Source organism: Coturnix japonica, chromosome 3 (genome assembly GCF_001577835.2).
Source record: "Coturnix japonica isolate 7356 chromosome 3, Coturnix japonica 2.1, whole genome shotgun sequence".
In the NCBI taxonomy this organism is placed as follows: domain Eukaryota; kingdom Metazoa; phylum Chordata; class Aves; order Galliformes; family Phasianidae; genus Coturnix; species Coturnix japonica.
The window spans coordinates 95310075-95333508 of record NC_029518.1 but is presented as its reverse complement, the minus strand read 5'-3'; the positions used below and the strand labels follow the sequence as shown (position 1 = coordinate 95333508).

Sequence of the window (23434 nt, the reverse complement as noted above, 5' to 3'; positions counted from 1 at the left end):
AAGGTCCCTAGGGAGAATACCGGATAACAAAACTGACTGTTTAATGCTTTTATACACAATATAAATTACACTGACCGGTATGGCAGCAGCCACAGAACCAGTCCTGTTCCCCACCCTCTCCTCCCTTTCCCCATATGCTGGCGGAGGAAGGCTCTGATGGGCAGAAGGAACAGGCTGGCGCCACCCAGCGTGGTGCCAAGGATATAACCCCACCACGGGCAGCATAGGGCTGCGAGAGGCCCCTCCCAGGGCAGCGGGCCCTGCTTAAGGCAGCCCTGAGCCCAGGGGAGCTTGTTGCCCATCCCTCCCCCAGGGAGGGCAGGGGCCACAGCTGGCGAGGGGTCGGGGTGCCCTGTGCCCCCCCCCAGGGCCCGGCATGGGGCCAAGCCCCTGCAGCCAGACTAAGTGCTGTTCAGGGCAGGGCCGTGTCCACGGCAGGAGGAGCCAGGAGGGCTTTGGCATTGCGTGGGTTGACCCAATTCTCAGCCGTGTGACCGTGGATTTTCTGGTGGCGTTTGTAGTTGTCCCAATGGCCAGTGGTGTAGGTGCAGTCCCGGCACTGGAAGGGCTTCTCGCCCGTGTGTCGCAGCATGTGCCGCTTCAGGTTCATGCTCTGGTTGCAGCTGTAACTGCAGAGGCTGCACTGGAAGGGCTTGTCACCCGAGTGGATGCGCCCGTGGCGCTTGAGGTTGGCCAGGTTGCCGCAGGCGTAGTCACAGAGCTGGCACTTGTAGGGCTTCTCACCCGTGTGCACGCGCTGGTGCCGCTTCAGGTTGTCGAGGTGGGCGGAGGCATAGGGGCAGAGCGGGCAGGCGAACGGCTTCTCCCCGCTGTGCGTCTTCATGTGCCGTGCCAAGTGGTTGGGGTAGTGGGTGACAAAGGGGCAGAGGCTGCAAGCGAAGCCTTTGTCCCCGGTGCCTTTACGAGGGCTGGCGCCTGGCTCGGTGCCCAGCACCGCCAGGCTGCAGCGCCCACAGACCTGCTCGGCCAGGCCCTCGTCCTGAGCGAACCCATCGTCCAGCACCAGCCCGCACATGCGGCACGTAAAGGGGAAGAGCAGCTCAGGCAGCGCGGCCGTCTCCTCACCACGCAGCCGCGCGCAGCCAGGCAGGAAGGGGCCACTGCCGCTGCCCATGTGCAGGTTCAGCTCCGGCAGCAGCGGTTCTACGAGACAAAGAGAAGCAGGGATGTCAGCAGGCAGCACAGCGCCGGCAGAGCGCAACTCCTGTGAGCAGCCCTAGCTCTGAGGTGATGGTGCCAACTGAGGACGCACACCAGGATCGGCTCAACAGAAGAAAGCAGGTTGTGCTCCTCGCCCATCTCCAGACCGCGCTCTGGGGCTCTCCCATCGCAGTGTCCCTCCCAACCCCGCCTTACCTGCGTCCTTGTCCTGCTGGTGCTGCCCCTCGCCTTCGGGCAGGCGGTGGCTGAGCATGTGCCGCTTCAGGTTGCGGCTCTGGTTGCAGCGGTAGTCGCAAGCAGCACATTGGAAGGGCTTGTCCTGGCTGTGGACCCGTTCGTGGCGTTTGAGGTTGCCCAGGCTGCTGCAGGCGAAGCTGCATCCCGTGCAGCGATAGGGCTTCTCCCCGGTGTGCGTGCGCAGGTGGCGGGTCAGGTTCACCAGCTGGGCCGAGGCGTAGGCACACTGCGGGCACGCAAACGGCTTCTCCCCGTTGTGTGTCTTCATGTGGCGCTTGAGGTGGCTGGAGTAGTGGGAGGCGAAGGGGCAGAGCTGGCAGGTGTACACAATGCGCTGGTTGCGGCCGCCCTCGGTGCCGGCGCACTGCAGGCAGCTCTGGCCCAGGCTGGCAGCCAGCTGCAGCCCACACTGGCGGCAGGGCAGCGCTGCGGGGCCGGGCTCGCCGCCCTCCTCGGGGTCGCTGTCCACGCTCAGCTGCTGGTACCCGGAGGAGCAGTCGTCGTCGCTCAGCGCGTATGCTGGGATGGCGATCTTCCCCACCAGTGCCTCTGCTGAGAAGAGCGTGAGGATGGGATAGCAGCGGGAGCTCGGCTAGCTCATGCACGGCCCCATTTTGGTGCCACCAATCCCAGGAGGATGAGGGGACCGCAGCCAGGAGGTGTCAGGCAGCTGCGCTCACCCCACTGGCACCCAGTGCCCACTGCACCCCCAACATTCAGACAGCAGGGTGAGGATGCCTGACCTGCCCCCAGGTCCTGCTGTAAGGCCTCACCCAGTTGTGCCAGGTGGTGGGCACAGCTCACCAGGCTGCTGGGCCTGGTCCCTTGGCCAGCAACAGGCAGCACAGAAGATGTCCTCTGGCCCCACACAGTGCTGTTGCCCCACAGGGGTGGGGAGAAATCAGTTCTGGGCTCTTAGAGGGCACTTCTGCTTGCCAGCTGGACAAGGATGTGTAACACCTATACCCCAGCACGGGAAGGCAGAAGCAGAACAACTGACCTGCAGCCACCCACATCCAGCTGGGACACGTGGAGGCCCTGGATGTGGCCACAGGCTGCTGCTCAGGACAGAAGGGTAGTGGCAGGCAGCAAAGCCTTACCACAGTCAGCCTCAAGCCATCTCCATCTGTTCTTGTGTTGTGCCCAACCCAGAGTCCATGTAAGAGGCTGCACAAGAACCATCAGTTGGCTATTGCCCTCTGTTGCCCTTTGCTGCCACTCACCCTGCAGGGTCCACGTCCCAGGGTCCCTCGTGTTTCCTATCCCCAGATTCATAAACACTAGGAAGATCTGATGCCAAACCAGAGCATCCTGCTACAGCCTTGCTATTGCTAGGGCAACATCTTGACCCTAAGCCCCATGACAAAGGCCCTTCCTGCAAGCTTGGTGGTGCAGCCCAGCATCCCTACAGCACTGCCCTGCTGGGACAGCACTGCCTGTGGGGCTGAGAACATAATCAATATTGGCTCTTCAGGAGTCCAGACCTGCCTGATGCTGTTCCCCAGCCAGGAAGGGATGCTTTCCTACTTGCAAAGAGCTGCTGCAGAGAACAGCTTTTTACAGCACATGCTGCAGGGAGGTGCAGCCCTCGGAGCAGAGCCCATCAGCCAGGCAGCTGGGGCTGAACCTCAGCACAGAGCATGGCACCGTGCACCCAGAGCACGGCCCTGGTGGGAGCACATGGGGTGCAGGAGCTGGGTGCTCTGTCGCTCTGTTGAGTACACCCCCATCTCATTCCCTGCCTGGCATCCAAAGGCAGTGAGCCGCTCTCATGTGCGGCACTACATGCTCTCCTGCAAGGCACCATAGCTGAGCAGGAGCGGCATTACCTCCTCTATTGGGCTGCCCTGGAGCACTGGGGCAGCACCAGCACCGAGCAGCCACAAACACAGGAGCGTGGGGCAGCAGCGCTATGAGGAACACACAGCCCTCAGCGCTGCTCCCCCACCCCGGGCACACGCAGGGGGCAGCGGTATATCCCCATGTCCTGGGTTAGAGCCAGGTCGGGTGGCACCTGGATGGAGCAGTGCTATCCGGTACCCACGGGGCAGAGCAGTGCCGCTCTGAGGACACAGAATCACAGAATGACCTGGGTTGGAAGGGACCTCAAGGATCATGTAGTTCAAACCCCCCTGCCTGGCAGGGCCACCAAACATACACCTTTACTAGATCAGGTTGCCCAGGGCCCCGTCCAACCTGGCCTTGAACACCTCCAAGGACGGGGCATCCACAACCTCCCTGGGCAGCCTGTTCCAGGGCCTAACCACTCTCCTATTGAAGAACTTCCCCCTAACATCCAACCTAAATCTTCCTTCTTTTAACTTAAAACCATTTCCCCGTGTCCTGCTATTGTCAGCCCTTTCCAAGAGTTTACTCCCCTCCTGGGAGTAAGTTCCCTTCAGGTACTGAAAGGCTGCAATGAGGTCACCCCGCAACCTTCTCTTCTCCAGGCTGAACAAACCCAACTCCCTCAGCCTGTCCTCATAGGGGAGGTGCTCCAGCCCCCTGATCATCTTTGTGGCCCTCCTCTGGACCCTTTCCAAATCTCCATGTCTTTCTTGTACTGAGGGCTCCACACCTGGACACAGTACTCCAGATGGGGCCTCACAAGAGCCGAGTAGAGAGGGACAATCACCTCCCTATCCCTGCTGACCACCCCTCTCCTGATGGAGCCCAGGATCCCATTTGCTTTCCGGGCTGCCAGACACCTGGTGGGGGTCGGCGGCGCTCCCTGGAGCCCGGGGGCGTTAACGGGAGGTGGCGGCCCCGGGGGGTCCCCGCGTTCCCGGTGTGTGGGGACGTGAGGCCACCGACCGGATCCGCTGCCGGTTGTCCCGGCGGGGCCGGCAGTGTCGGCACGCACCTGGCGGTCCCTTGTGGCAGGGCAGGCCGCGGCCCAGCAGCAGCTCACCGGGCAGCACCAGCGCCGCTCCCGCCGCGTCCTCGGGCCCGTCCTCGGCTTCCGCTGCAACACACCGATTGCCGCCGGTCACCGCCGGGCACCGAGCACCGGGCTCCGAACCGCCTTGCCCCGGCCCCGCCGCGCACTCACCCTTCACCGGCTGCGGGTGGCTCTGCTTCCGCCGGGGCATCGTGCTCGGTCCCGGCCCTTCCCGCGCCCCCCCAGCCGCCCCCGCCAGCCCCGGGGCGGCCACCGCCGCCCCGCCTCGACCGGGCGACTTCCGCTTCCGGCCGCCGCGGGACGGGGCCGGCGCCGGAAGTCGGAGCCACGCCCCGGAAATAGATGGCGAACCCGGAAGTGCGCTCCCGGTCCGTTGCCCGCCCGTCCCGCCGGTTCGGTGCCGGTATGAGGCGGGGGGGGGGCGGGGAGCGGGACCTGCGGCGGATATGAGCCAGGGGTAGAATCGGGGACTATGGGAGCCCTGCCCAGCACGGCGCGGTGTGGGCCGCAGCCGGAGATCTGCCGGCCGCTGGTTATGGAGACACCGGCCCCAACGCGCAGGTAGGACGTGTCCGCCCCGTTATGGCCGCGGTGCCAGCACCCCGCTGCCCCCCATAGCCCGACACGGGCACATCGCTGCCAACATGGAGCAGCCCCCGCACACACAGGGCTCCTATGGGCACAAGGCTGAGGCCATACAGGAGCTGCCACCAGTGCAAGAGCCAGAGGATCCCCACGTTGCCCTGCCCATGGGAGAGGACGTGGAGCTGCTGGAGTGTCCCCTGTGCCTGCTGCCCCAGCCGCCCGAAGCCTTTCCCAGCCTCGTCTCCTGCTCCCACCTCTCGTGCCGGAGCTGCCTGCAGCAATACCTGCGTATCGCCATCACTGAGAGCCGTGTCAGGGTGGCCTGCCCGCACTGCCCCGCCGCGCTGCAGCCTGCTGACATCCACAGCCTCCTGCCTGAGCCTGCACTACGGGATAAGTACGAGGAGTTCCTCTTACGGAGGCTGCTGGCAGCTGAGCCGGGCACCCGCTGGTGTCCCGCACCGGACTGCAGGTGACTGTTGGCTCCTGGGGTGGATCTCTGCTTCCTGGCTTCCTGGTGTGCCTGCATATATGAGCCTTTTAAAGGCTTGTGACTTGGCTGGGTCTGTTCAGAGAGATGTCCTGATTGTGGCTGCAGAACCTGGCCAGCCACGTGTGTTGGTTAGGGCTGGAGTGTTTGGCTGTGCTGGGCCTGGCTGGGGGATTTTATGAGTGCTGGGTGGGGGAGGTTTTACTATGGTCACCCCAGCACGGAGCTGGGAGCTCTTGATGCACAGCCCAGATGCCATGCTAGGGCTCAGGGGGAGGCCACAGACACAGCTGGCCCCAGCAAACGACCTGCTTTCTCCCCACAGTTACGCTGTCATTGCCTATGGCTTTGCTGAGTGTCCTCGCCTCACCTGTGGGCGTGAGGGCTGTGGCACCGAGTTCTGCTACCACTGCCGGCAGCTCTGGCACCCCGATGGGCCCTGCACAGCAGTGCCGCTGGCCTCCAGCCTCACCAGCCCCTCCACACAGCTGGTTTACACAGAGGACTCTGCCAACGGTGAGACCCTGATCCAGAATGCGAATGCAGGGATTTAACACATTGAGTCTTCCTGCCCTGAGACACTGGTAACCTGCTGCCTCTGTGTGGAGGTGTGCAGCCCCTGGCCTGCGGTTCTGGAGCAGGATTTTGTGCTGGCAGTGCCCAGCTCACCTAGACACCCTTGGGCTGGGCTGCAGCCCTATGGCAGGGGCTGGGGGTGAGCTGCAGTGTCCTACCCTGTCCTCAATCCATCTGCCTTCCCCCTTCCAGCTGAGGCTGAGGACATCAAGGTCTGTCCCCGCTGCAGTGCCTTCATTATGAAGATCAACGACGGGAGCTGCAACCGCATGAACTGCACAGTGTGTGGCTGCCTGTTCTGCTGGCTCTGCCTGCAGGAGATCTCTGACGTGCACTTCCTGAGGTCAGTGTGGGGCTGTGGCTTGTGCTGGGGCTTGGGGGTGCCATTGGGAGTTATGGGGCAGTGGGGTCCTGCAGGGAGCCATGGCCATGTTCTGCTAGGTAACAGGGCTTTCTGCTGCTTGGAGTGCAACTGGTGCCTGTCCCTGTGCGTGCGCTGTTGGCCCAGCCTCGTGCTGTCCTTGCAGCCCATCTGGATGCACCTTCTGGGGTAAGAGGCCCTGGTCAAGAACCCGGAAAATCCTGTGGCAGCTGGGCATGGTGCTGGGGGCACCTATGGTGATCTCCCTCGTCGCAGGCATTGCTGTGCCTGTCATTATCATCGGGCTTCCCATCTACACGGGTAGGAAGGTACTGGTCCTGGGGTCTCTGTAGTCTTGCTCTGCATTGAATCTGACAGCCCCTGGCCTCGGGGGCACGTATCTGCAGAGCCAGTTCACCTGTGTTGCGTCTTCTCCAGGTGTTGGGCCAGAGCCGGAGGAGCAGCTTGTCACCATGTCAGCAGTGCTTCTCTGTCACCAGCGGCGTCCTCCTCTCTCTCTTTGTGTCCCCCATCATAACAGCTGTCACAGTGGGTAAGTGCACCCGAGGGCTGGTGGAGCAGCTTTAAGGGGATGTCAGAGACCTGTGGCAGTGAACTTTTGGCAGTGGTGGGGGCTGCCAATGCAGGCTGGCAGTAGCTGTTTCTGCCCACAGGCATTGGCGTGCCCCTGATGCTCACCTATGTCTATGGAGTGGTAGTGCTGTCTCTGTGTCGGAACCGCAGTAGCTGTGGCCGCAACCAACCTGGGGACCTCGGTGTGGTGGAACTGGAGAACCTGACCAAGCGTGAGTCCTGCACTGCCAGCTGTCCCCTAGTGGGGACCCCTGCATGGTGCTGCATGGGCTGTGATCCCGCAGCTGTGACAGCTCCATAGCCTGGGGTTTCCTGTTGGCCTTGGGGCAGCAGGGAGGTTGCAGGTTGGCGTCCTGGGGGGCTGTGGGTGCTGTCCAAAACACCCACAGCCTGTGCCCCATTCACGTGCCTCCCTGCAATGAGCTCTGGGGGCTGTTCTGCACCTGATGTTGAAGTGCTCCTCTTGCACAGGGCGTTCAGCACCATCTCTCTCTCTCTGCTAGTGAATGAGCTGTGGTCAGTGCTGCCCAGCCCCAAGGCTGTTGAGGATGGAGTCCAAGACACAGCCAACTCTTTCCCCAGCAGCAGCCACAGCCCACACCCCAGGGTGATGTGGAAGGAGCAGGACGGCCACTCAGCCAGCACCGTGGCCCTCGCAGGGAGCACACTGAGCGATATGTCCTACAGGTGAGCTGAAGGAGACCTGGGGAGGAGGGAGGTTGGCACGGCGAGGCCCCTTTCCTAACAGCCATCCCCGTGCTTACTGTATTGCTGGATGGGGACTCAGCAGCGTTCACCTGTTGGGCTGCTGCCCTAACGTGTTTGTCTGCAGAGAAGGCATCAACATCGAGGTGGAAGTCGCGATTGAATCAGTGCCGCATCCCACCCGGGAGCAGAGCCTGTGCAGCCCGCAGTCAGGGCAGTCTCTCTCAGGGGACTCCCTGGGGGGCACCAGCGACAGCTGCAGCGTCACAGGCGGCCCAGCGGAGTGAAGAGGACGGCAGTGAGCTGGGAGAGCCCTGAGCTGCAGAGCACCCATCAATATGAAGAGCCCACGCTCTCCCCCTTTGCGGCCCTGGACGCCCTCTGTGTGCCATCAGCAGCCCTGGGGATTGGATCTGGCTGTCCCCGGACTCAGCAGACCCTCACCCCACACTCAGCACTGCCTGCTCCCTGTTGTATCCATCCCATCGCACCTCTTCCCCAAAGGCAGGCTTGAGCATTGGCGCTGCTGAGAAATAAAAGACTCCAAGTGTCACGGCAGGCTCTGATCTGTGGGGCTCTATGAGGCTGGGCAGAGCTTAGGGTGGTCAGGCCCCACCACAGCCAGGGGACAACGGGCACAGGTGGTGTTGTACCCATTACTTTGTGTCTTGTGCTTTTGAATCCTCATCAGCCTTAGCAAAACTCTGATCTTATCCCGATAGCAGACTCATTATTAGAGCCCAAGGCCTTGGATATGGCACGTGATATTACCACAAAGCGTTTTAATTCCAAGTCCTTGAGATAAAACCTCAACAGCACCCAGTAAGTGCTCTGAAACCAGTTCCATCTCAACGCAAGTTCCCAACGTGAGATCAATGTCAACCTTTAACAACCAGCACCAAAACTGAAAACGGACCCTCCTGAGACCGATACCTCACTGCAGGAACCAGACAGACAACAACCGACCCTCAGCGGGGCTGCAGGAGCCTGCTTTGATGGTACAGGGACTAAAGCAGTTCCAGCTCTGAGCATGTCATTACTGGGCACTTAATGGAAGCACTTCGGGTAAGGGCCACTCGGGCAGGGTCTTACCTTGTCATAATGATGGGAGTACTCCGGGCTGGTGAAGGATGGGTGCGAGGTGAAGGGACACAGCAGCAAGGGACAGCAGAGTTCACTCCTATAGGAGCAGCAGCATTGACACAAGCCATACAAAGCTGCCCACAACCCAGCGACCCTCGCGGTGCTTTGAGACGCAGGGAGAGAAGTTCCCTGCCTTCCCACCTGCCTTTTCTTCCCCCCACCCCAACTACCAAGGAAAGGACCAACGACCAGAAGTACAACCGTGTTTTCCAGGCTTTTTTTAGTTTGAAAAAGGTATTGATTGAAAGTGTACAACAGCATGAGGTGTGGCGGCAGCACCACAGCCGGATTGGTTCACAAATAAAAACAGAAAAGGGCCTTAAATAATTGGGTGCAGATTTTAAAAAACCTCAACAAGTGAAAAAAGTTCTTTCCCTCCGGAACAGAAAAGTCACAGGCACAGAAATGGCAACAACCACATGGAGACAATGGGGGGGTAGGGAGGGGGGACCATCCTTCTAACCACAGGGCTCTGTGCTAAGAAGAAGCTGCCACTTGATGGTGGGCTCCCACGTCGCGGCTGGTGGCTGCTCCCGCGTGCAGCTCTGCCCTTGGCTTCACTCTTTGGAATGGTTACGGATGAACAGCGCCACATGCCCTCGCTAACCAGACCCACCCCCCACCCCCCACCCCGGACACGGACAAACAAGGCCTCTGCTAAGGCTAAAAAAAGGACAAGACTTTGTGGAGTCTTGAGTTCAGCATGTTTAAGAAACGAGAGTCTGGTGAGCGCACAGCACAGTCCCTGTGCGAGGCTTGTTATTCCAACTTGGCCTTCTTCTTATCGCTGCCGTTTTCCTCTGCTGGTGCTGCCGGTGCTGCCACGTCGTCCAGTTTCCTCTTCCCACTTTCAGCAGGTGGGTGTGTATTGCGGGGTTTAAAACTGATAATGATGCAGGTCATGTTATCGCAGCCAGTGCCGTCCCCTGAAGTGTCTGGAGCCAAACACTGATCCAGCAGCTGAGGAGGGACGGGACGGGTTAGCACATAGCAGAGGCGCGACACTTAGAATAGTCTGAGACATTGGGCCCCTTCTGATAGCAGGGTAGGTAGGGGCTGCCAGCCCAGAAGAGCATGGGCTGGGCTGGGCTCAGATGGTGTTTACAGCCAGACAAGGGACAGAACCAGCCCTCGGTATCCCTGGCTTCCTGAAAGTGGACAGAAAACTCCCTTGGCTTGACAGCAACTTAGGGGTCAAAGACATTAATTAAGGTGCCAAAGGAAGTGGACCCTAATTCAGATGTGACTCTGCTCCCATAACACAGCCAGTGTTGCAGCCCACATGCTGCCAGATAACTCAAGCTCTCAACAAACTGGCCTGATGGAGCTGGGGTGCAGAATCACTGCGTGCCAATGGGATGGTGAAGGCACTGATGGCGTGAGCTCTGGACCTTACCTCTTCTACGATAGAGGAGAGCGGCCTCAGGACTCCATTCTCATCCTTTTGGGTGATCTTGGACTGGATGAAATCCACCACCTCCTGGCTGCTCATCACATTCCTGAAGAATGGGAAGGTCAGAAGGGTTATTAGCTATGGGAGCTGTCACACCACACTGTCCCAAGAGAGAAAAATCAGGGCAGCGATGACCCAAGAGGCACAGCTCTCTCACTACCTACCAGATTCCATCACAGGCAATGACCATGAAGTCATGGTCGTCGTTTATTGTCAGTACTTTGATGTCAGGCAAGGCAGAGATCATCTGTTCTTCTGGAGGCAGATTCTTGTTCCGCTTGTAGAAGTGATCACCTGGAGAGGAGGATGGATTTACACAGCTGCTGGGCACTGGTAACACTGCCTAACCCTGAGCAACAAGGAACACTACCCAGCCTTAACAGAATTGACACTGGTGCTCCCATTGACAAAGCAGATTTGACTGTGGGGATATCAGACAGAGAAATCTGCCACACATTCAGAGCACGAGGTGAGCCCACCATGCTGATACCATATAATAGGAAAGAGGAGTGCTAGCCTGGCTCTGCTCGGATGATATTAGATGCTCATTTTCCAGCTCAGGGCCAGATATGACAGTACAATGCCCTACCTGACAGCCCACATTGCATTGCTGGGTTTGGGTCTTCTCAATCCTCAGTAAGCTAAAGCTCACATGAAAAAAATCAATCCTCAGCTCTAAGGAGCTTTTTTACATTACACTGCAGGAATACACTTCTACCACAAGCACAGAACAGTAGGCAGGAGTCTCCTTAGATAAACAGACCCCTAGCTTCTAAACATCACCAAATTGAAAACTGTTCCTTAAACTTAGTGGTTGGCAAGTGCTGGAAGCACGGATGCCCTGAGGCCAGGCACACCGCTGCTCACCCCTGGTTCTGCTCACCGATTGCCCTGGAGAGGTTGAGGCCACCATTCACTCTCCCATCCATGGTGACCTTGCCACCAGCATTCTTTATCCTGGCCAGTTCTACCTCATCCTCTGGCTTGTGGTCATACGACATGTCGACAGCTTTGCCACCTTCTGACACCACGCAGCGTGAGTCTCCAGCGTTAGCCACGATCAGCTGCTTGCCTCGGATGAGGGCCACGACAGCAGTCGTCCCACTGTCAGAGCCAGGCTGCAAGAAAAACATTTTTGCTCAGAATTCTTCCCATTGCTCTAGATCAGATCATAAGCAACACTAACAGCTGCAGGCTCAGCACTGCCCCAAACTCATCTCAACCCTTCTCATGAGCATGCAGAACCACAGCCCTGGACTAGCAAAGGGCAATGCTCTGCTTGAGACCAAATATCCTGCTACTGTCACACATGCCCCTCCCATGCCAGCTCCCACAGCGTTTCTAAACACAGCAAACCCTGCAGGGAGGTCTCAACCTGCTGCCCAGATACATGCTTTATCCCATCTTTTGCCTTGGGTCAAGCTCTCTGTAGCTGTGTTAAGACTTGGGAGAACAGAAGGAATATTCTTAGCTGCATGGAAAGCCCCCTGCTGAGCCTCATCCCTCCCCAACCCCTTGCCATGTGCCCTTGGCTCCACACTATGCTGCAGAACACAGGAACAAGGTGTGCACCTCCTCTTTCCCCTCCATGCCTGGTAACAACATTTCCTCCTCTTCATCCTCATCCTCCTCTGCTTCTTCAGTGTCATCTTCATCATCTTCATTCTCTGCCTCTTCACTGCTGTAACCATCCTCATCTTCACTGCATTCCTATGAGAAACAAGAGATACCACCAGGAGTCACGCAGGACACCCTCAGTGCCCTCCCCAGTCAGCTGGTCCCTCCACCCCAGGGACAGAGGATCACTTTGCCCCCAGAAGAGTGAAATGACCTGGTCGCTGTTCCCCAAACCTGATGTCTACAAACAAGAGCAGCTAGTTTCAACTACAACGGTGAATGGAGGGATGGTGCATGCAGCAAGACTGATGATCATCCACTATGGCTGCTGTGCAGGTGAGGGTACGCTGCCCTCAGAATTATCTAAACAATCCCCAATGAGATGGCCTCAGAGTATCAGCCTGAAAAACCTACACCTAGGGTGAGCCTCGTCGCTCAAGTACCACAGCAAGCAATGCATTCTGCCCAGCCAGAAGGCCACTCTGTCCCAGTGCCGTTTCCTACCTCACTGTCTTCCTCCTCTTCCTCAACCTCATCTGACTCATCCTCACTGTCCTCAAAAAATTTGGATTTGGTTGTGCGTTGGGGCTTTCCCGTGGAGGAGCAGGAGGGCCCGGCCTCCCCAGTAGAAGAGGTGACGGCCTCGTCACCTTTGCCTAGTTCAGGCTTCTGCAGAGCAGGGCTGTTGCCTCCAGTGCTGGCTTTGTCTGAGGTGGAGGAAATACCCGTGAATTCTTCATCTGGCTTCCCATTCTTCCTCTCCTTGTGGTCGATAAGGTCCCCTGGGTCAGCCTCTCCGTTCATATTTGACTCCCCATCATGCTGTTTGCCTGTCCCCTCCGCAGCATTGTCCCCAGCCGGAGCTAAGGACTTGTGTTTGAGGTTCTTGGTGCAGTTTTGTCCATAACGTGTAAGAAGTTCCTCAATGGTCATTGTGGCTTCTTCGTGCAGAAGAGCAGCTTCCTCATTATCCACTAAAAACGGAAAAGGGGGAGAAGGGTGAGGACAAAGAGTGTCAAAAAGCAGGACACATCACCATAGCAGCATCTGTGCTCAGCGGCGAGTTGCCGTGACTGGAGGTTGCTATTTGCAGACGTGTTTCAGCAATGCTCAGCATGCTTGTTGCTCACCAGCAGGCACGGACAAATGCAGCCAGGCCTGCACCGTCCCACCGCTTCCAGGCGCTGCTGATGAACCATATGCAGATGGCAAGGGAAGGGCTCCTACCCACGGCCGAGGCAAGCAGTCTGCAACTTATCGTACCGCCTTGGGCTGCTGATGCTATCTGACTGGCTTGTAAGCAGCACAGAAGCATTTAAATTACATGTAAAGGATGGGGAGTAAGGAGCCTTGTATTTGAGCTCAAATGAAGCTGTGGGGGAAAGCAGACACACCACTTTCATGTGCACATTTGCTCATTAACACTGCGACTGCGAACAAGTTTTTGGTACAGCAGTCGCTCCACAAGGCTTATGCACAGAGATCCCAAGCATTTGGGATCTAGACATTTAAATCAGGTCATAAAGCTTTAGGTATGAAGGATGCTAGACAGAAAATAGGATGGCTTCTCATGAACTGGATTCAGGATCCCACCCTGGGATTCACCTTCTAAGCTGGCTTCACGATCTGGCAACTACTTGCTCATAGAAAAGCACACTCACTTCTTGGCAACAAAGAATTGCTAAAAGAGACAGGAATCTCATTCAGTCCTGCCTACAGTTTGTCTGGCAGCAACCAGGCAGAGATAAGCACCACACATTTTGCTTTTACAACTTATAGCCCACTTCCCAGCTCAATGATTTCCGCCACATCCTAAAAGTCTGCACATGGATGATATCCTATGGAAAACTGCTACAAGGTTGGTTTGCTGTCCAGAGGATCAAGCTACCAAATGAATCAGCATTCTCCTAGAACCAGCTCGAAGCAATGGAGAGAGGTGGCAGCTTCACCTGAAACTAATCTGGTTGACTTGAACAAGCAAACCTTCTAACAGAGACCTGGTCCAACTGCTCTCAGTCCCTGGCTTGGAGCTGCAGTCTCATCTTGTCCATGGCATCTGACTTACCATCATCTTCATCAGCAACTTTCTCCTTCTCATCTTCATCATCCTGGGGTCGCCCAGCCATCTGAGAGAGCTCTTTTATCACCTCCTCAGTGGTGAGCTTGGCATCTATGGCTAAGAAAGCATCTTCCAAGGCCTAGATATGAACACAGACAATCAGGATGCACAGTTTCATCTTCCCTATAGGATACCTGCTGTGATCAAACCTCTTCCAGAACACACCACGCAGAAGTGGAGACCAAACTGGTCAAGGCAGGTGGTATCTCTGGGTCCATCTGGTCCAAATCAGATCCCAGTACCAACCCTGGGGATACCCAATGTTAGATCAGCACCACCAGAGAGAACTACAATAGAGGAAGGTGGGGCAGACAGGTCCTGGAGGGATGGGGAACTACGTAAGCCCTAGGTACCAAACAAGGGCTTTCTGCTGCAATGGTATTCATGCTTGTTCCAGGGCAGCGCTTCACTCATACCTTTTGCAATTTGCCTTCCTTATAGGCCTTCTGATCCTTGATGATCTCAGGAAGATACTTGGCACAGTACAGGGCAACTTCTTCTCCTGAAAGATAGCAGAAATCACTTAAAGATGCTGGTCCTCCCAGAAGCAGAACGTATGCATAAGCAACTGAATTCCTGAGGCAGATCTTGGGACACAGTCAGAATCAATCCAGGTGTGGAGAAAGAAATCACATAGAGCAGCCTGCTGTGCTTCTCATGTCCACTTTGATTTGCTGATGATCCCTGGGAAACCTCAGTAAGTTCTCACCCCTCAGAGTCAGGCAACACCGTAAGCTCCAAGGAAGGGACAGGGCCTATTCTGTCTACAGGACAACTGTTCCATATAGGCCCATTCTGTGCAAAGGGAACACAGCAAGAAGTAAAGAGGGAATGAGATTGGAGGAAAAAAGAAACAGCAGACAAGGGACTTTTTAAATGTGCTTGCTGAAAAGGGATTAAGTGGCCATTGACAAAGAACAGAAACCTTGCAAAACAGCTGCTGTTAAAATAGCACTGAAAAGTTCAACGCTGCGAAGCTACACAACAGAGACTGAGCTCTACTCTGTACTCTCAAAAATGTGGTGGAAGGAAGAGGGGAGAAAAAGCTGGAAGGTCACAGGAAAATAAATGATGCAAGAAATGACCCCAGTGCTTTTAATGAGAACTTGGAAGGCAACTTGACAACAACAGACCTGGCAGGGAAATAAAGGATTGGCTGGAGCTCACACGGTCCCATGGTGGTCATGGTGGAGATGGGCTGATGGTTGGGACTTGGTGATTTTGAAAGTCTTTTCCAACCTGAATGATTCTATGATTTCATAGAATGGTCTGGGTTGAAAAGGACCTCAATGATCAGCTGGTTGCTACCCCCCTGCTACGGGTAGAGTCATCAACCACAAGACCAGAGCAATTTAGGTAAGGTATAGAAGCACTATGCTCAAAAAATTAAACTCTCAAGATGCCACACAGCAAATAGGTTAAAGAAGTGCCATGAAACAAACTGAGCAAAGAATCACACCTGAACGTGTTTACATGATTGCCTGACATCAATAGTTTCCTCCAGTTTCTCTTCCAACTCAATCAGCACGACAGCCCTGACATCTGACTTATCTACTTTCTAATCTTGTTTGGATGCTCCGGTGAAGCTCCACTCCTGCCCAGTACACTGGGGTGTGTGTGCTGCTGGAAGCAGCTGACAGATCTAATAATACCAGCGTGGACATCTGATCCTCTGCCAGATGGAGATGATTGAACAGTGCAATATTTGCACCAGAGCGAGGGACAAGGAATTCTCTTCAAAGTAACAGGTAGTTTGATCTGAGTTAAGTCACAACAGCTTCACAGTGATGGGCTCAGCACCTCCATACTGCCTCTGTAAGCAGACAAGGCATGGGCTGGTGCCCATACTGTAGGAAAAAGGTACTCACTTATAGTGTTTTCATCAAAATGTCCAGAAAAATAAGATTCTTCTTTAAGGTCTTCCACCCATGGAAGATGATTTAACAAATCAAGTTCTTCAATCCAAAGCTGTGCATCCCTTTGGTGCACAGGAGGCAGCCAGCAGCCCAGCACACACAGATCCAATTGCTTGCACAGCAAGCCCAGGGAGGTCTAATGGTTTTTATAAGCTGAATCAGTACCTCAAAGCACAGTGCTGCCAACGTGGCCAGAGAAACTGAGCTGGCTCAAGGAACTCATCTTTTAGATGCAGGCACGTGCACTCAAATACTCTGCATCAGCATTTCTGGACCTGTCAACAGCAAGAAACTCATCAGATCTTTCTCATTGAAAAAGCCTTTCTGAGAATGCAGTCAAGAAGCCAGATCCTGACCAGAGCACTGAGTGGGCACTGGTGTCAAGCTGTGCCAAGGGAAGCTCTCTACAGTTGTGCTGAGGTGCAGTCAGCAGCACTACCCTACTGGCTGCTAATGGATCCTTTCAGTTCGTTGGGTATCACACTCCTGGCTTCGGTTACATGTCAAATATCAGCCTACTCACCACGTTTTACCAACATCTCACCCTCACTAACTATCAAGCACTTTCCCTCTGAATGCTCATGCCCATGGAGGGATGAGGGCAGCAAGAGCAGAGCGGAAGAGAAAGCTGATGCAGAAACCTCTGTCCTGTTGGGTGCTCTTTATCACCGTCATCTCATGTGCAGTACCTTCATCTGGAAGCATCCTCAAAAGCCTTCAGGGGCTGAATACACGGAGAACAGAATTATTCATATATAAGCCAACATTGCATGTCTGTGCTATGAATCCCTCAGCACAACTCTCAAGTCTCCATTAATCTTACTGCTGGGTTCTAACAGAGAAGCATCCAGCTAAGTCTCACTCAGACAAAACATGGAGCAAACCCCATTTATCCTTGGCAGGTCAGGTACCCAAGAGCCAACAAGAATCGTGCTGCAGTATGATTGCTCCATCTCCAGGATCATGGGCCTGAACAGGACGTGTGAAGACAGGAGCAGGCAGCAGCCTCAAGGCAGGAACATGGAAGCCCAGGCAAGGCAAAGGCCTCCGGAGATCAAGGTTCCTAGATGAAATCATTGTCAGTACATGGACATGCACAAACCCATTCCCTCTCACCTTCGTAAGACTGAAAGTAGATCTGACTGTAAGATCTGATCTTTATTTAGACACATTCAATTTGAATGTTGAATTGTTACTTTATCTTCTTACTCGTTAGATGCTTACAAATGGTTTCTGAATGTATGTAAGAAAACCCATTAAGCTTTATAGTTGCTAAGTCCTCTTCTTTGTCCTTCTCTGCCTTTCAGAACCAATCCATCACTCAGATGCTCTTAAAGATAATCTTAGGGACACAAGCAGGTGCCCTGCCCAGTTCTCTTCATGCTCTAGAATCAAGTTCAAGAGGGAAAGAGTTTCAAAACATTCAATCTCAACACTTCAGACTGATGCCATCTCTTCTGGGTAACTATCTGTCAGTTACTGACTCAGACCAACCTTTGTAGAAGTACTATCACTACAGATAAGCCTTAAACTCTTATTTACAGACTGTCAGATTTAGATAACTTGATTCTAAAGGCAATCACACATGAAAGTGAGATGCCAAGCAGGGGAGCAGGTAACCACCTCCTCCATTCGCACCACTATCAAAGACAGGAAAGGCACACACATGATACAAAAAAAAACATCTATTAAAGAGCTTCAGAATGCAGAGGAAACTGGGTTTGCAGAAGTATGGACCAGCACATCTGATATCTGAGCCCTGCAAATACATTATATTGGCAGATGAAATTCCTCATTGACATACATTAATAGTAATTTGTGGAGCAGATCCTGGGAACCATGCTAAGGTACACAGGGAACAAAGAGGCAACTGGGGAAAGCCAAGATGTCTTCAATAAGGGCAAAGAGTCCCTGAGAAATTTGGTTGCCTTCTATAACAGGTTTAAAGCATCAGTAGATAAGGGAAGAGCAACTGATGTTATATACCCGGTCTCAGTGTATGACAGGCTGAGACAGCTGAGGTTGCTCAGCCTGCAGAAGAGAAGGCTCAGGGGAGAACTTTATGCCTTCCTGTGCCCAAAGGCCTACAGGGAAGCTGGGGGAGGACTCTGTCAGGGACTGTAGCAATAGAAGAAGGGGTAACAGCTTTAAACTTAAAGAGATTGAGACTAGATATTAGGAAGAAATTCTTCACTATGAAGGTGATGAGACGGTGGCACAGAGTGCCCAAAGAAGCTGTGGGTGCTCCATCTCTGGTAGTGCCCAAAGCCAGCCTGGATAGAGCCCTGAGTAGCCTGGGCTGCTGGGAGATGTCCCACCCCATGGCAGAGGTTGGAAATTTGGTAGGAAAGGAACTGAGATCAAAGCAGACAACACTTATGTCATAATAAATTGATGGTCCATCTGTATCTTCAAAGCTATAGGCAATGCTTGGCCCTGGTGTTTCATCACCTGGGCTAAAAATGGAATAATTCATGGTGCACTTTTAGCATAAGCCAGTTAGCACTCAAGTGATTATCCTAACTTAGCCAACAAGAAAATCAACAGGCATTCTGAACTGAGGTTTAGAAGCTGGAATGTAAATCTCCTCGCAGTTTTGTGTCAACCCATGACCTTCCTTCTAGAAACCCTAAGCGTCTTTCAGAGCCTTAGTCGATCTACCTAAGAAAGTGCTTCCTAAGAAGGAAGGATTTCTAAAGCTGGGCAGATGCTGGCTCCATCTGCAATGCCAGGAGCCACTTTTACCAAGCCACCATAGCAAAGAACTCTGGGGAGAGCAGGGGTGTTGTTCAGCTTGGGCTTGTTCAGCCTAGAGAACAGAAGGCTGCAGGGTGACCTCATTGCAGCCTTTCAGTACCTGAAGGGAACTTACACCCAGGAGGGGAGTAAACTCTTGGAAAGGGCTGACAATAGCAGGACACGGGGAAATGGTTTTAAGTTAAAAGAGGGAAGATTTAGGTTGGATGTTAGGGGGAAGTTCTTCACTAGGAGAGTGGTTAGGCCCTGGAACAGGCTGCCCAGGGAGGTTGTGGATGCCCCGTCCTTGGAGGTGTTCAAGGCCAGGTTGGATGGGGCCCTGGGCAACCTGATCTAGTAAAGGTGTATGTTTGGTGGCCCTGCTGGGCAGGGGGGTTGGAACTACATGATCCTTGAGGTCCCTTCCAACCCGAGTCATTCTGTGATTCTGGGTGCAGTTACCTCCATGTCCATCGTAGACTGAGAACATGGCCGTTTCGCTGTCCAGTTCTGGTATGCAGTTGTGTGCATCCTGAAAGAGAAAGCAGAAGTCTGGGATGAGATGGGTTGCACTGGGCACTTGTATAGAAAGGTGAGGAGAGGCTGCGAGCACTGACACAGGGTCTCAAAGCTGGAGGAAGAATGAGAACATATTCCCAAGAGCTTACCTTACCTGAGAACTCATCTTCAGAGAAGGAACATAGATCTTTAACACAGTGGTGTTCCATGTGCTAGAGCAGCTCAGCCTCTTTACAATGAAACCATGCTGTATACTGCTTTAATTCCTCAATACGACTCTAGATATTGCCAGCTTCAAGGCAGAATCAGTTCCCTCTTTTCAAGGTACCTGTAAGGGCTGTGTTACTGCAGTCGCCCTCTACCCCTCCTCTTGCCAAACAAGTTGTGTGCAAAGTGAAAAGCTGCTCTGATACATGAGTGAACCCAGAAGGTCACATATACGGAACCTCCCGAGCTTATGCCTCTCACACAACCACAGGCTTTGCCTTAACTCGTTCTGTGAATGCAACCACAGATGACAGCAGCTGTCTATCCCAGCAGACCAAGGAAAGGCAGTCTTACTAAGCACGGGATTACTGCACCCACCAAGAACAAAGAACTGGGCTGGAAAACCTCCTGTTGGCACGCAGGTTCCTTCCTGCTTCCATCACACGGGATGCTCCTAACAGCAAGGGAAGGAGCCAGGCATCTGCCAAGCAACTTTACGGCAGCAAAGCAAAGGAGTGCTCAAACTGAAGTACAGAACCAGGTATCACTTCTTAAGGTAAGATAGACATCTCTGTTCTGCCAGCTGTCCAGAAACCCTGGCACTCCATGGACAAAAAGGAAGGAAAAGTTTGTCCCTGGGGCTTTGGCGTAGGAGTGTCAGAATCCTACCAGCCTGTACATGCTCCCAGACTACAAAGATGACTGATACACAGAGTGCATACACAGGGATCTATCTCCACACGGTCACAGCAGCAGACCTGAAAGAAGACATTGCCCAGACCTTACAGCCAGTGTGACCTCTTTCACCCTGTGAACAAACCAAACATGCATGGGATTGTTTAAACCATGTGATCTTGCCTCCTTGCTGTGGTTGAAGCTCTTCACCTCGAAGCTCACTGTGCTCCAGATGCCCCAAAAGAAAAGCACTTGCTCCAAGTCAGCTGGTTCCACTGCCAGCCAGCCCCAAACAGTTCTAGACATACACTCAGCCACGTTGGATTGCTGCACAGCTGTGCAAGCTGAGGAGCTGTTCTGCTCTCAGCCTCACTTCTCATTGCATTTACAGAAGCCTGAGAGATAGCAAAACCACAATAAAGTAAGTGGGATAAGTCCCTGGTGACTAAGCAGCAGCTTAATTAGAGCAAGTAACGCAAATGGGAGGAAACCCAAAGCTGGCAGCAAAAATGAGCTTTCTACTCCATTTGTACAACTGCAACACGTCCTGATCCTGAACCGGGGCAGCACTGTTGAGGAAGCAAACAGAACTTGAAAGGTCAGTATTCTCCTATCACAGAATGACCTGGGTTGGAAGGGACCTCAAGGATCATGTAGTTCCAACCCCCCTGCCTGGCAGGGCCACCAAACATACACCTTTACTACACCAGGTTGCCCAGGGCCCCATCCAACCTGGCCTTGAACACCTCCAAGGACGGGGCATCCACAACCTCCCTGGGCAGCCTGTTCCAGGGCCTAACCACTCTCCTAGTGAAGAACTTCCCCCTAACATCCAACCTAAATCTTCCCTCTTTTAACTTAAAACCATTTCCCTGTGTCCTGCTATTGTCAGCCCTTTCAAAGAGTTTACTCCCCTCCTACTACTTACGTACGTGCTGCTAAGCTTCACTAACCAAAACCATGCCTAAGATCCTTGGTATTAAGCAAAAGAACACACTTTCTGCTCAGAACTTTCTCCAAGCTTTAAGGAAAAGTACAATTAAATGTGAAAAAAGGGGGAAAAACCCACCCCAAAAAAGCCCCACCAAACACTTGGGAGGTTCAGTTTGTACCACAGCACTCCCCCCATCTCATTTCTTGTGATAACGTAACTGAACTATGTTCACACCGATGGCCTCAGCGTTGCTTTTCCCAGTGGGGAGATATGCCAAAGATGTTGGTTAGGGCACAAAAAACACACAGCTGTGAGCTCTGGCTCTCATCCAATCTCCAGAAAGGTCAACAGCAGTGAGAACAGGCTTCAAAACAGCCAAACTGAGCCCACCTGTGGGAGGACTATGGTGGCCACCTAGTTATAGGCTCTCTGTTATCAACCATCCGAGCCCACATCCTTGTTTCCAGCCTCAGTGCAGCAGAACACTGCCCACATTCAGCCTTTTGCCACAAGCTAATGGCTGGATTTCACCCCAGTGCTCCAGTTATGCCACCATCCCACCCAGGCAAAGGTCAACACAATGGAGATGCTATCGGTCACAGCCGAGTGAGCACAAAAACACCGAGTTCACCTTAGGAACACAGGCACCAATTCTCCTTTCTGCCTCTATCTGCTCTAGAAACCATGCCCTGCAGCTTCAGAAAGCTCTGGTGCACACAGAAAGAAGGACAAACTCAGTCATTGCTTTGCCACCAATGAAACCACTAAAGCATTTCAGAAGCGATCTAGTGTCCCACTGTGACTTGTGGAATCATACAGACAGAACCCAATCCCTCATGCTGTGAATGGACCATCCAAAGGGCTGCAAACAAGAAGGTGCTTCTCCACATTCAGAGATGCACCCCTGAAGCTGCAGGGCCCGGTGTTGGTCCTTCTGTAGCTCCCCTTGTTTGCAAGCTGCCTGTAAAGGAGAATTAACCAGGACGTGAATGGTGTTCTTACACTCACTGGGTTGGAAGGAGCCTTAAACACCATGTAGATGTAAACTGCTGCTGCAGGCTGGGTTGCCAGCCACTACATCACACAGAGTCACACAGAATGACCCGGGTTGGAAGGGACCTCAAGGATCATGTAGTTCCAAGCCCCCTGCCTAGCAGGGCCACCAAACATAAACCCTTACTAGATCAGGTTGCCCAGGAGACCCCATAGACCCCATAGACCCCATAGATCCCCATAGACCCCATAGACCCCATAGATCCCCATAGACCCCATAGATCCCCATAGAGACCCCATAGATCAGGTTGCCCAGGGCCCCGTCCAACCTGGCCTTGAACACCTCCAAGGACAGGGCATCCACAACCTCCCTGTGCAGCCCGTTCCAGGGCCTAACCACTCTCCTAGTAAAGAAGCAGCACCAGCCCAGTGCCCACCCGTGGCCCTTAACACCTCTAGCGATGGGGCAGCGCTGCCAGAGCCTTAATACCCTCTGAATGACGATCTTCCAAGAGACCTCACACAAACCTCTATCAGTTTAAAGCCGTTCCCTCCGGTCCTATCGCTTTAGACCTGGGTACAGAGTTGCTAACCCTCCTTAGCCCTTATCTCCGGGCTCCCACCGGGCGGGGTCCCCCCGTAGAACGGCACAGGGCCGGGGGTGGCACAAGGGGATGGGATGGAGGGAGGACCCCGCTTACCTCCATGGAGACGCGCCAACCCTGCATAGCGCTAAAACCGAAGTGCAGCGGGCGCGGCCCGAGCCCGGCCCCATCCCCGGAGCTCTTCACCGTGTTGGGCTGCGAGAGATACGCGCCCATGGCGGAGGCCGCCGCGGTGGCAGCCCTCGGCGCGGCGGCCTTGCGCTGAGGGGCGGCTGGGGGAGGCGGACGCTGAGGAGGCCGGAGCGGAACGGAACGGGCGGCACCTGATGGGGGAGACGAGAGGGCGGCAAAGCGGCGAGGGCGGCGGAACCACCCACCAACGAGCCGCCCAGCGGAAGTAGCGCGGCCGGAAGTGAGGGCTAGAGAGTCGCCACGGGGAGGTTGGGGGAGGGGGGAGCTCAACCCGCGCGGCCGAGGCACGGGGACCGGAAGTGAGGAGCATAGAGTTGGGGGGCGCCTAGAGCGGCGCGGCCGGGGAAGCGCTCCGGCTCGGAGGACTCAGGCCTCTCGGAGGTCCATAGGCCGCAGCCCTGGGACTGCCGGCCGTCACACCGCCCGGCTGCAGCAGCCCCTCGGAGGCGGTGCTTCGTTTGTACGTGCATTGAGAACTGAAAACAGATAACACTATAGCGTTAACGGGATCCCACACGACATCACTCCACAAATAAAACCACTCCTTCGCCTTAACGGCCCACCACAGGGCCTCTGCCCGCTGCACTCTCTCCCCCGCCTTATATACCCCAGGCCCCCGCTGCCGACCAATCAGCGGACGCCGGCATCCCGCTGCTGCGCTCTGATTGGCCGCCGAGCCCCCCGCTCCCGCCC

The 23434-nt window shown here is 54.7% G+C and overlaps 3 protein-coding genes across 7 annotated transcripts; 1 reads left to right on the top strand and 2 right to left on the bottom strand.

Annotated features, from left to right (window-relative positions):
- Positions 1–24: 24 nt before the first annotated feature.
- ZNF513 (zinc finger protein 513) lies at positions 25–4604 on the bottom strand. Of its 4 annotated transcripts, none has more exons than XM_015859565.2 (4): positions 4472–4604; positions 4283–4384; positions 1378–1971; positions 25–1164 (listed from the first exon to the last, which is right to left on the bottom strand). In XM_015859565.2, exons 1-4 carry the CDS (start codon positions 4509–4511, stop codon positions 413–415), a joined length of 1488 nt encoding a protein of 495 aa, XP_015715051.1. In that variant the 5' UTR covers positions 4512–4604; the 3' UTR covers positions 25–412. The 4 variants fall into 4 exon arrangements, with proteins under 4 accessions (XP_015715051.1, XP_015715052.1, XP_015715053.1 ...); XM_015859566.2 differs by having other exon boundaries at positions 1378–1968; XM_015859567.1 differs by lacking the exon at positions 4283–4384 and having other exon boundaries at positions 4472–4602.
- A 361-nt stretch (positions 4605–4965) lies between these two features.
- Positions 4966–8185, top strand: LOC107312278 (E3 ubiquitin-protein ligase RNF19B-like). 2 transcript variants are annotated; one of them, XM_015859557.2, is made up of 8 exons: positions 4966–5378; positions 5722–5912; positions 6165–6315; positions 6500–6662; positions 6772–6886; positions 7008–7139; positions 7431–7614; positions 7760–8185. In XM_015859557.2, exons 1-8 carry the CDS (start codon positions 4966–4968, stop codon positions 7917–7919), a joined length of 1509 nt encoding a protein of 502 aa, XP_015715043.1. In that variant the 3' UTR covers positions 7920–8185. The 2 variants fall into 2 exon arrangements, with proteins under 2 accessions (XP_015715043.1, XP_015715044.1); XM_015859558.2 differs by having other exon boundaries at positions 7765–7918.
- A 785-nt stretch (positions 8186–8970) lies between these two features.
- PPM1G (protein phosphatase, Mg2+/Mn2+ dependent 1G) lies at positions 8971–22963 on the bottom strand. The gene is made up of 10 exons (XM_015859556.2): positions 22646–22963; positions 19079–19148; positions 14381–14466; positions 13911–14043; positions 12350–12819; positions 11801–11938; positions 11112–11346; positions 10393–10522; positions 10172–10274; positions 8971–9735 (listed from the first exon to the last, which is right to left on the bottom strand). The coding sequence occupies exons 1-10, from the start codon at positions 22763–22765 to the stop codon at positions 9535–9537; spliced, it is 1686 nt and encodes a 561-aa protein (XP_015715042.1). The 5' UTR covers positions 22766–22963; the 3' UTR covers positions 8971–9534.
- Between the last annotated feature and the right edge of the window lie 471 nt (positions 22964–23434).

Excerpts from the sequence above, each read along its gene's own strand:
- ZNF513 (XM_015859565.2), bottom strand. The coding sequence starts at position 4,511 with ATGCCCCGGCGGAAGCAGAGCCACCCGCAGCCGGTGAAGG. Across the intron at positions 4,385-4,471 it reads CCACCCGCAGCCGGTGAAGG|CGGAAGCCGAGGACGGGCCC; the intron begins GTGAGTGCGCGG and ends GGTGTGTTGCAG. Across the intron at positions 1,165-1,377 it reads CCAGCAGGACAAGGACGCAG|AACCGCTGCTGCCGGAGCTG; the intron begins GTAAGGCGGGGT and ends TTTGTCTCGTAG.
- LOC107312278 (XM_015859557.2), top strand. The coding sequence starts at position 4,966 with ATGGAGCAGCCCCCGCACACACAGGGCTCCTATGGGCACAAGGCTGAG. Across the intron at positions 5,379-5,721 it reads TGTCCCGCACCGGACTGCAG|TTACGCTGTCATTGCCTATG; the intron begins GTGACTGTTGGC and ends TTCTCCCCACAG. Across the intron at positions 6,887-7,007 it reads CATAACAGCTGTCACAGTGG|GCATTGGCGTGCCCCTGATG; the intron begins GTAAGTGCACCC and ends TTCTGCCCACAG.
- PPM1G (XM_015859556.2), bottom strand. The coding sequence starts at position 22,765 with ATGGGCGCGTATCTCTCGCAGCCCAACACGGTGAAGAGCTCCGGGGAT. Across the intron at positions 14,467-19,078 it reads AGTCTACGATGGACATGGAG|GAGAAGAAGTTGCCCTGTAC; the intron begins GTAACTGCACCC and ends GCTATCTTTCAG. Across the intron at positions 11,939-12,349 it reads AAGAGGAGGAAGACAGTGAG|GAATGCAGTGAAGATGAGGA; the intron begins GTAGGAAACGGC and ends TGTTTCTCATAG.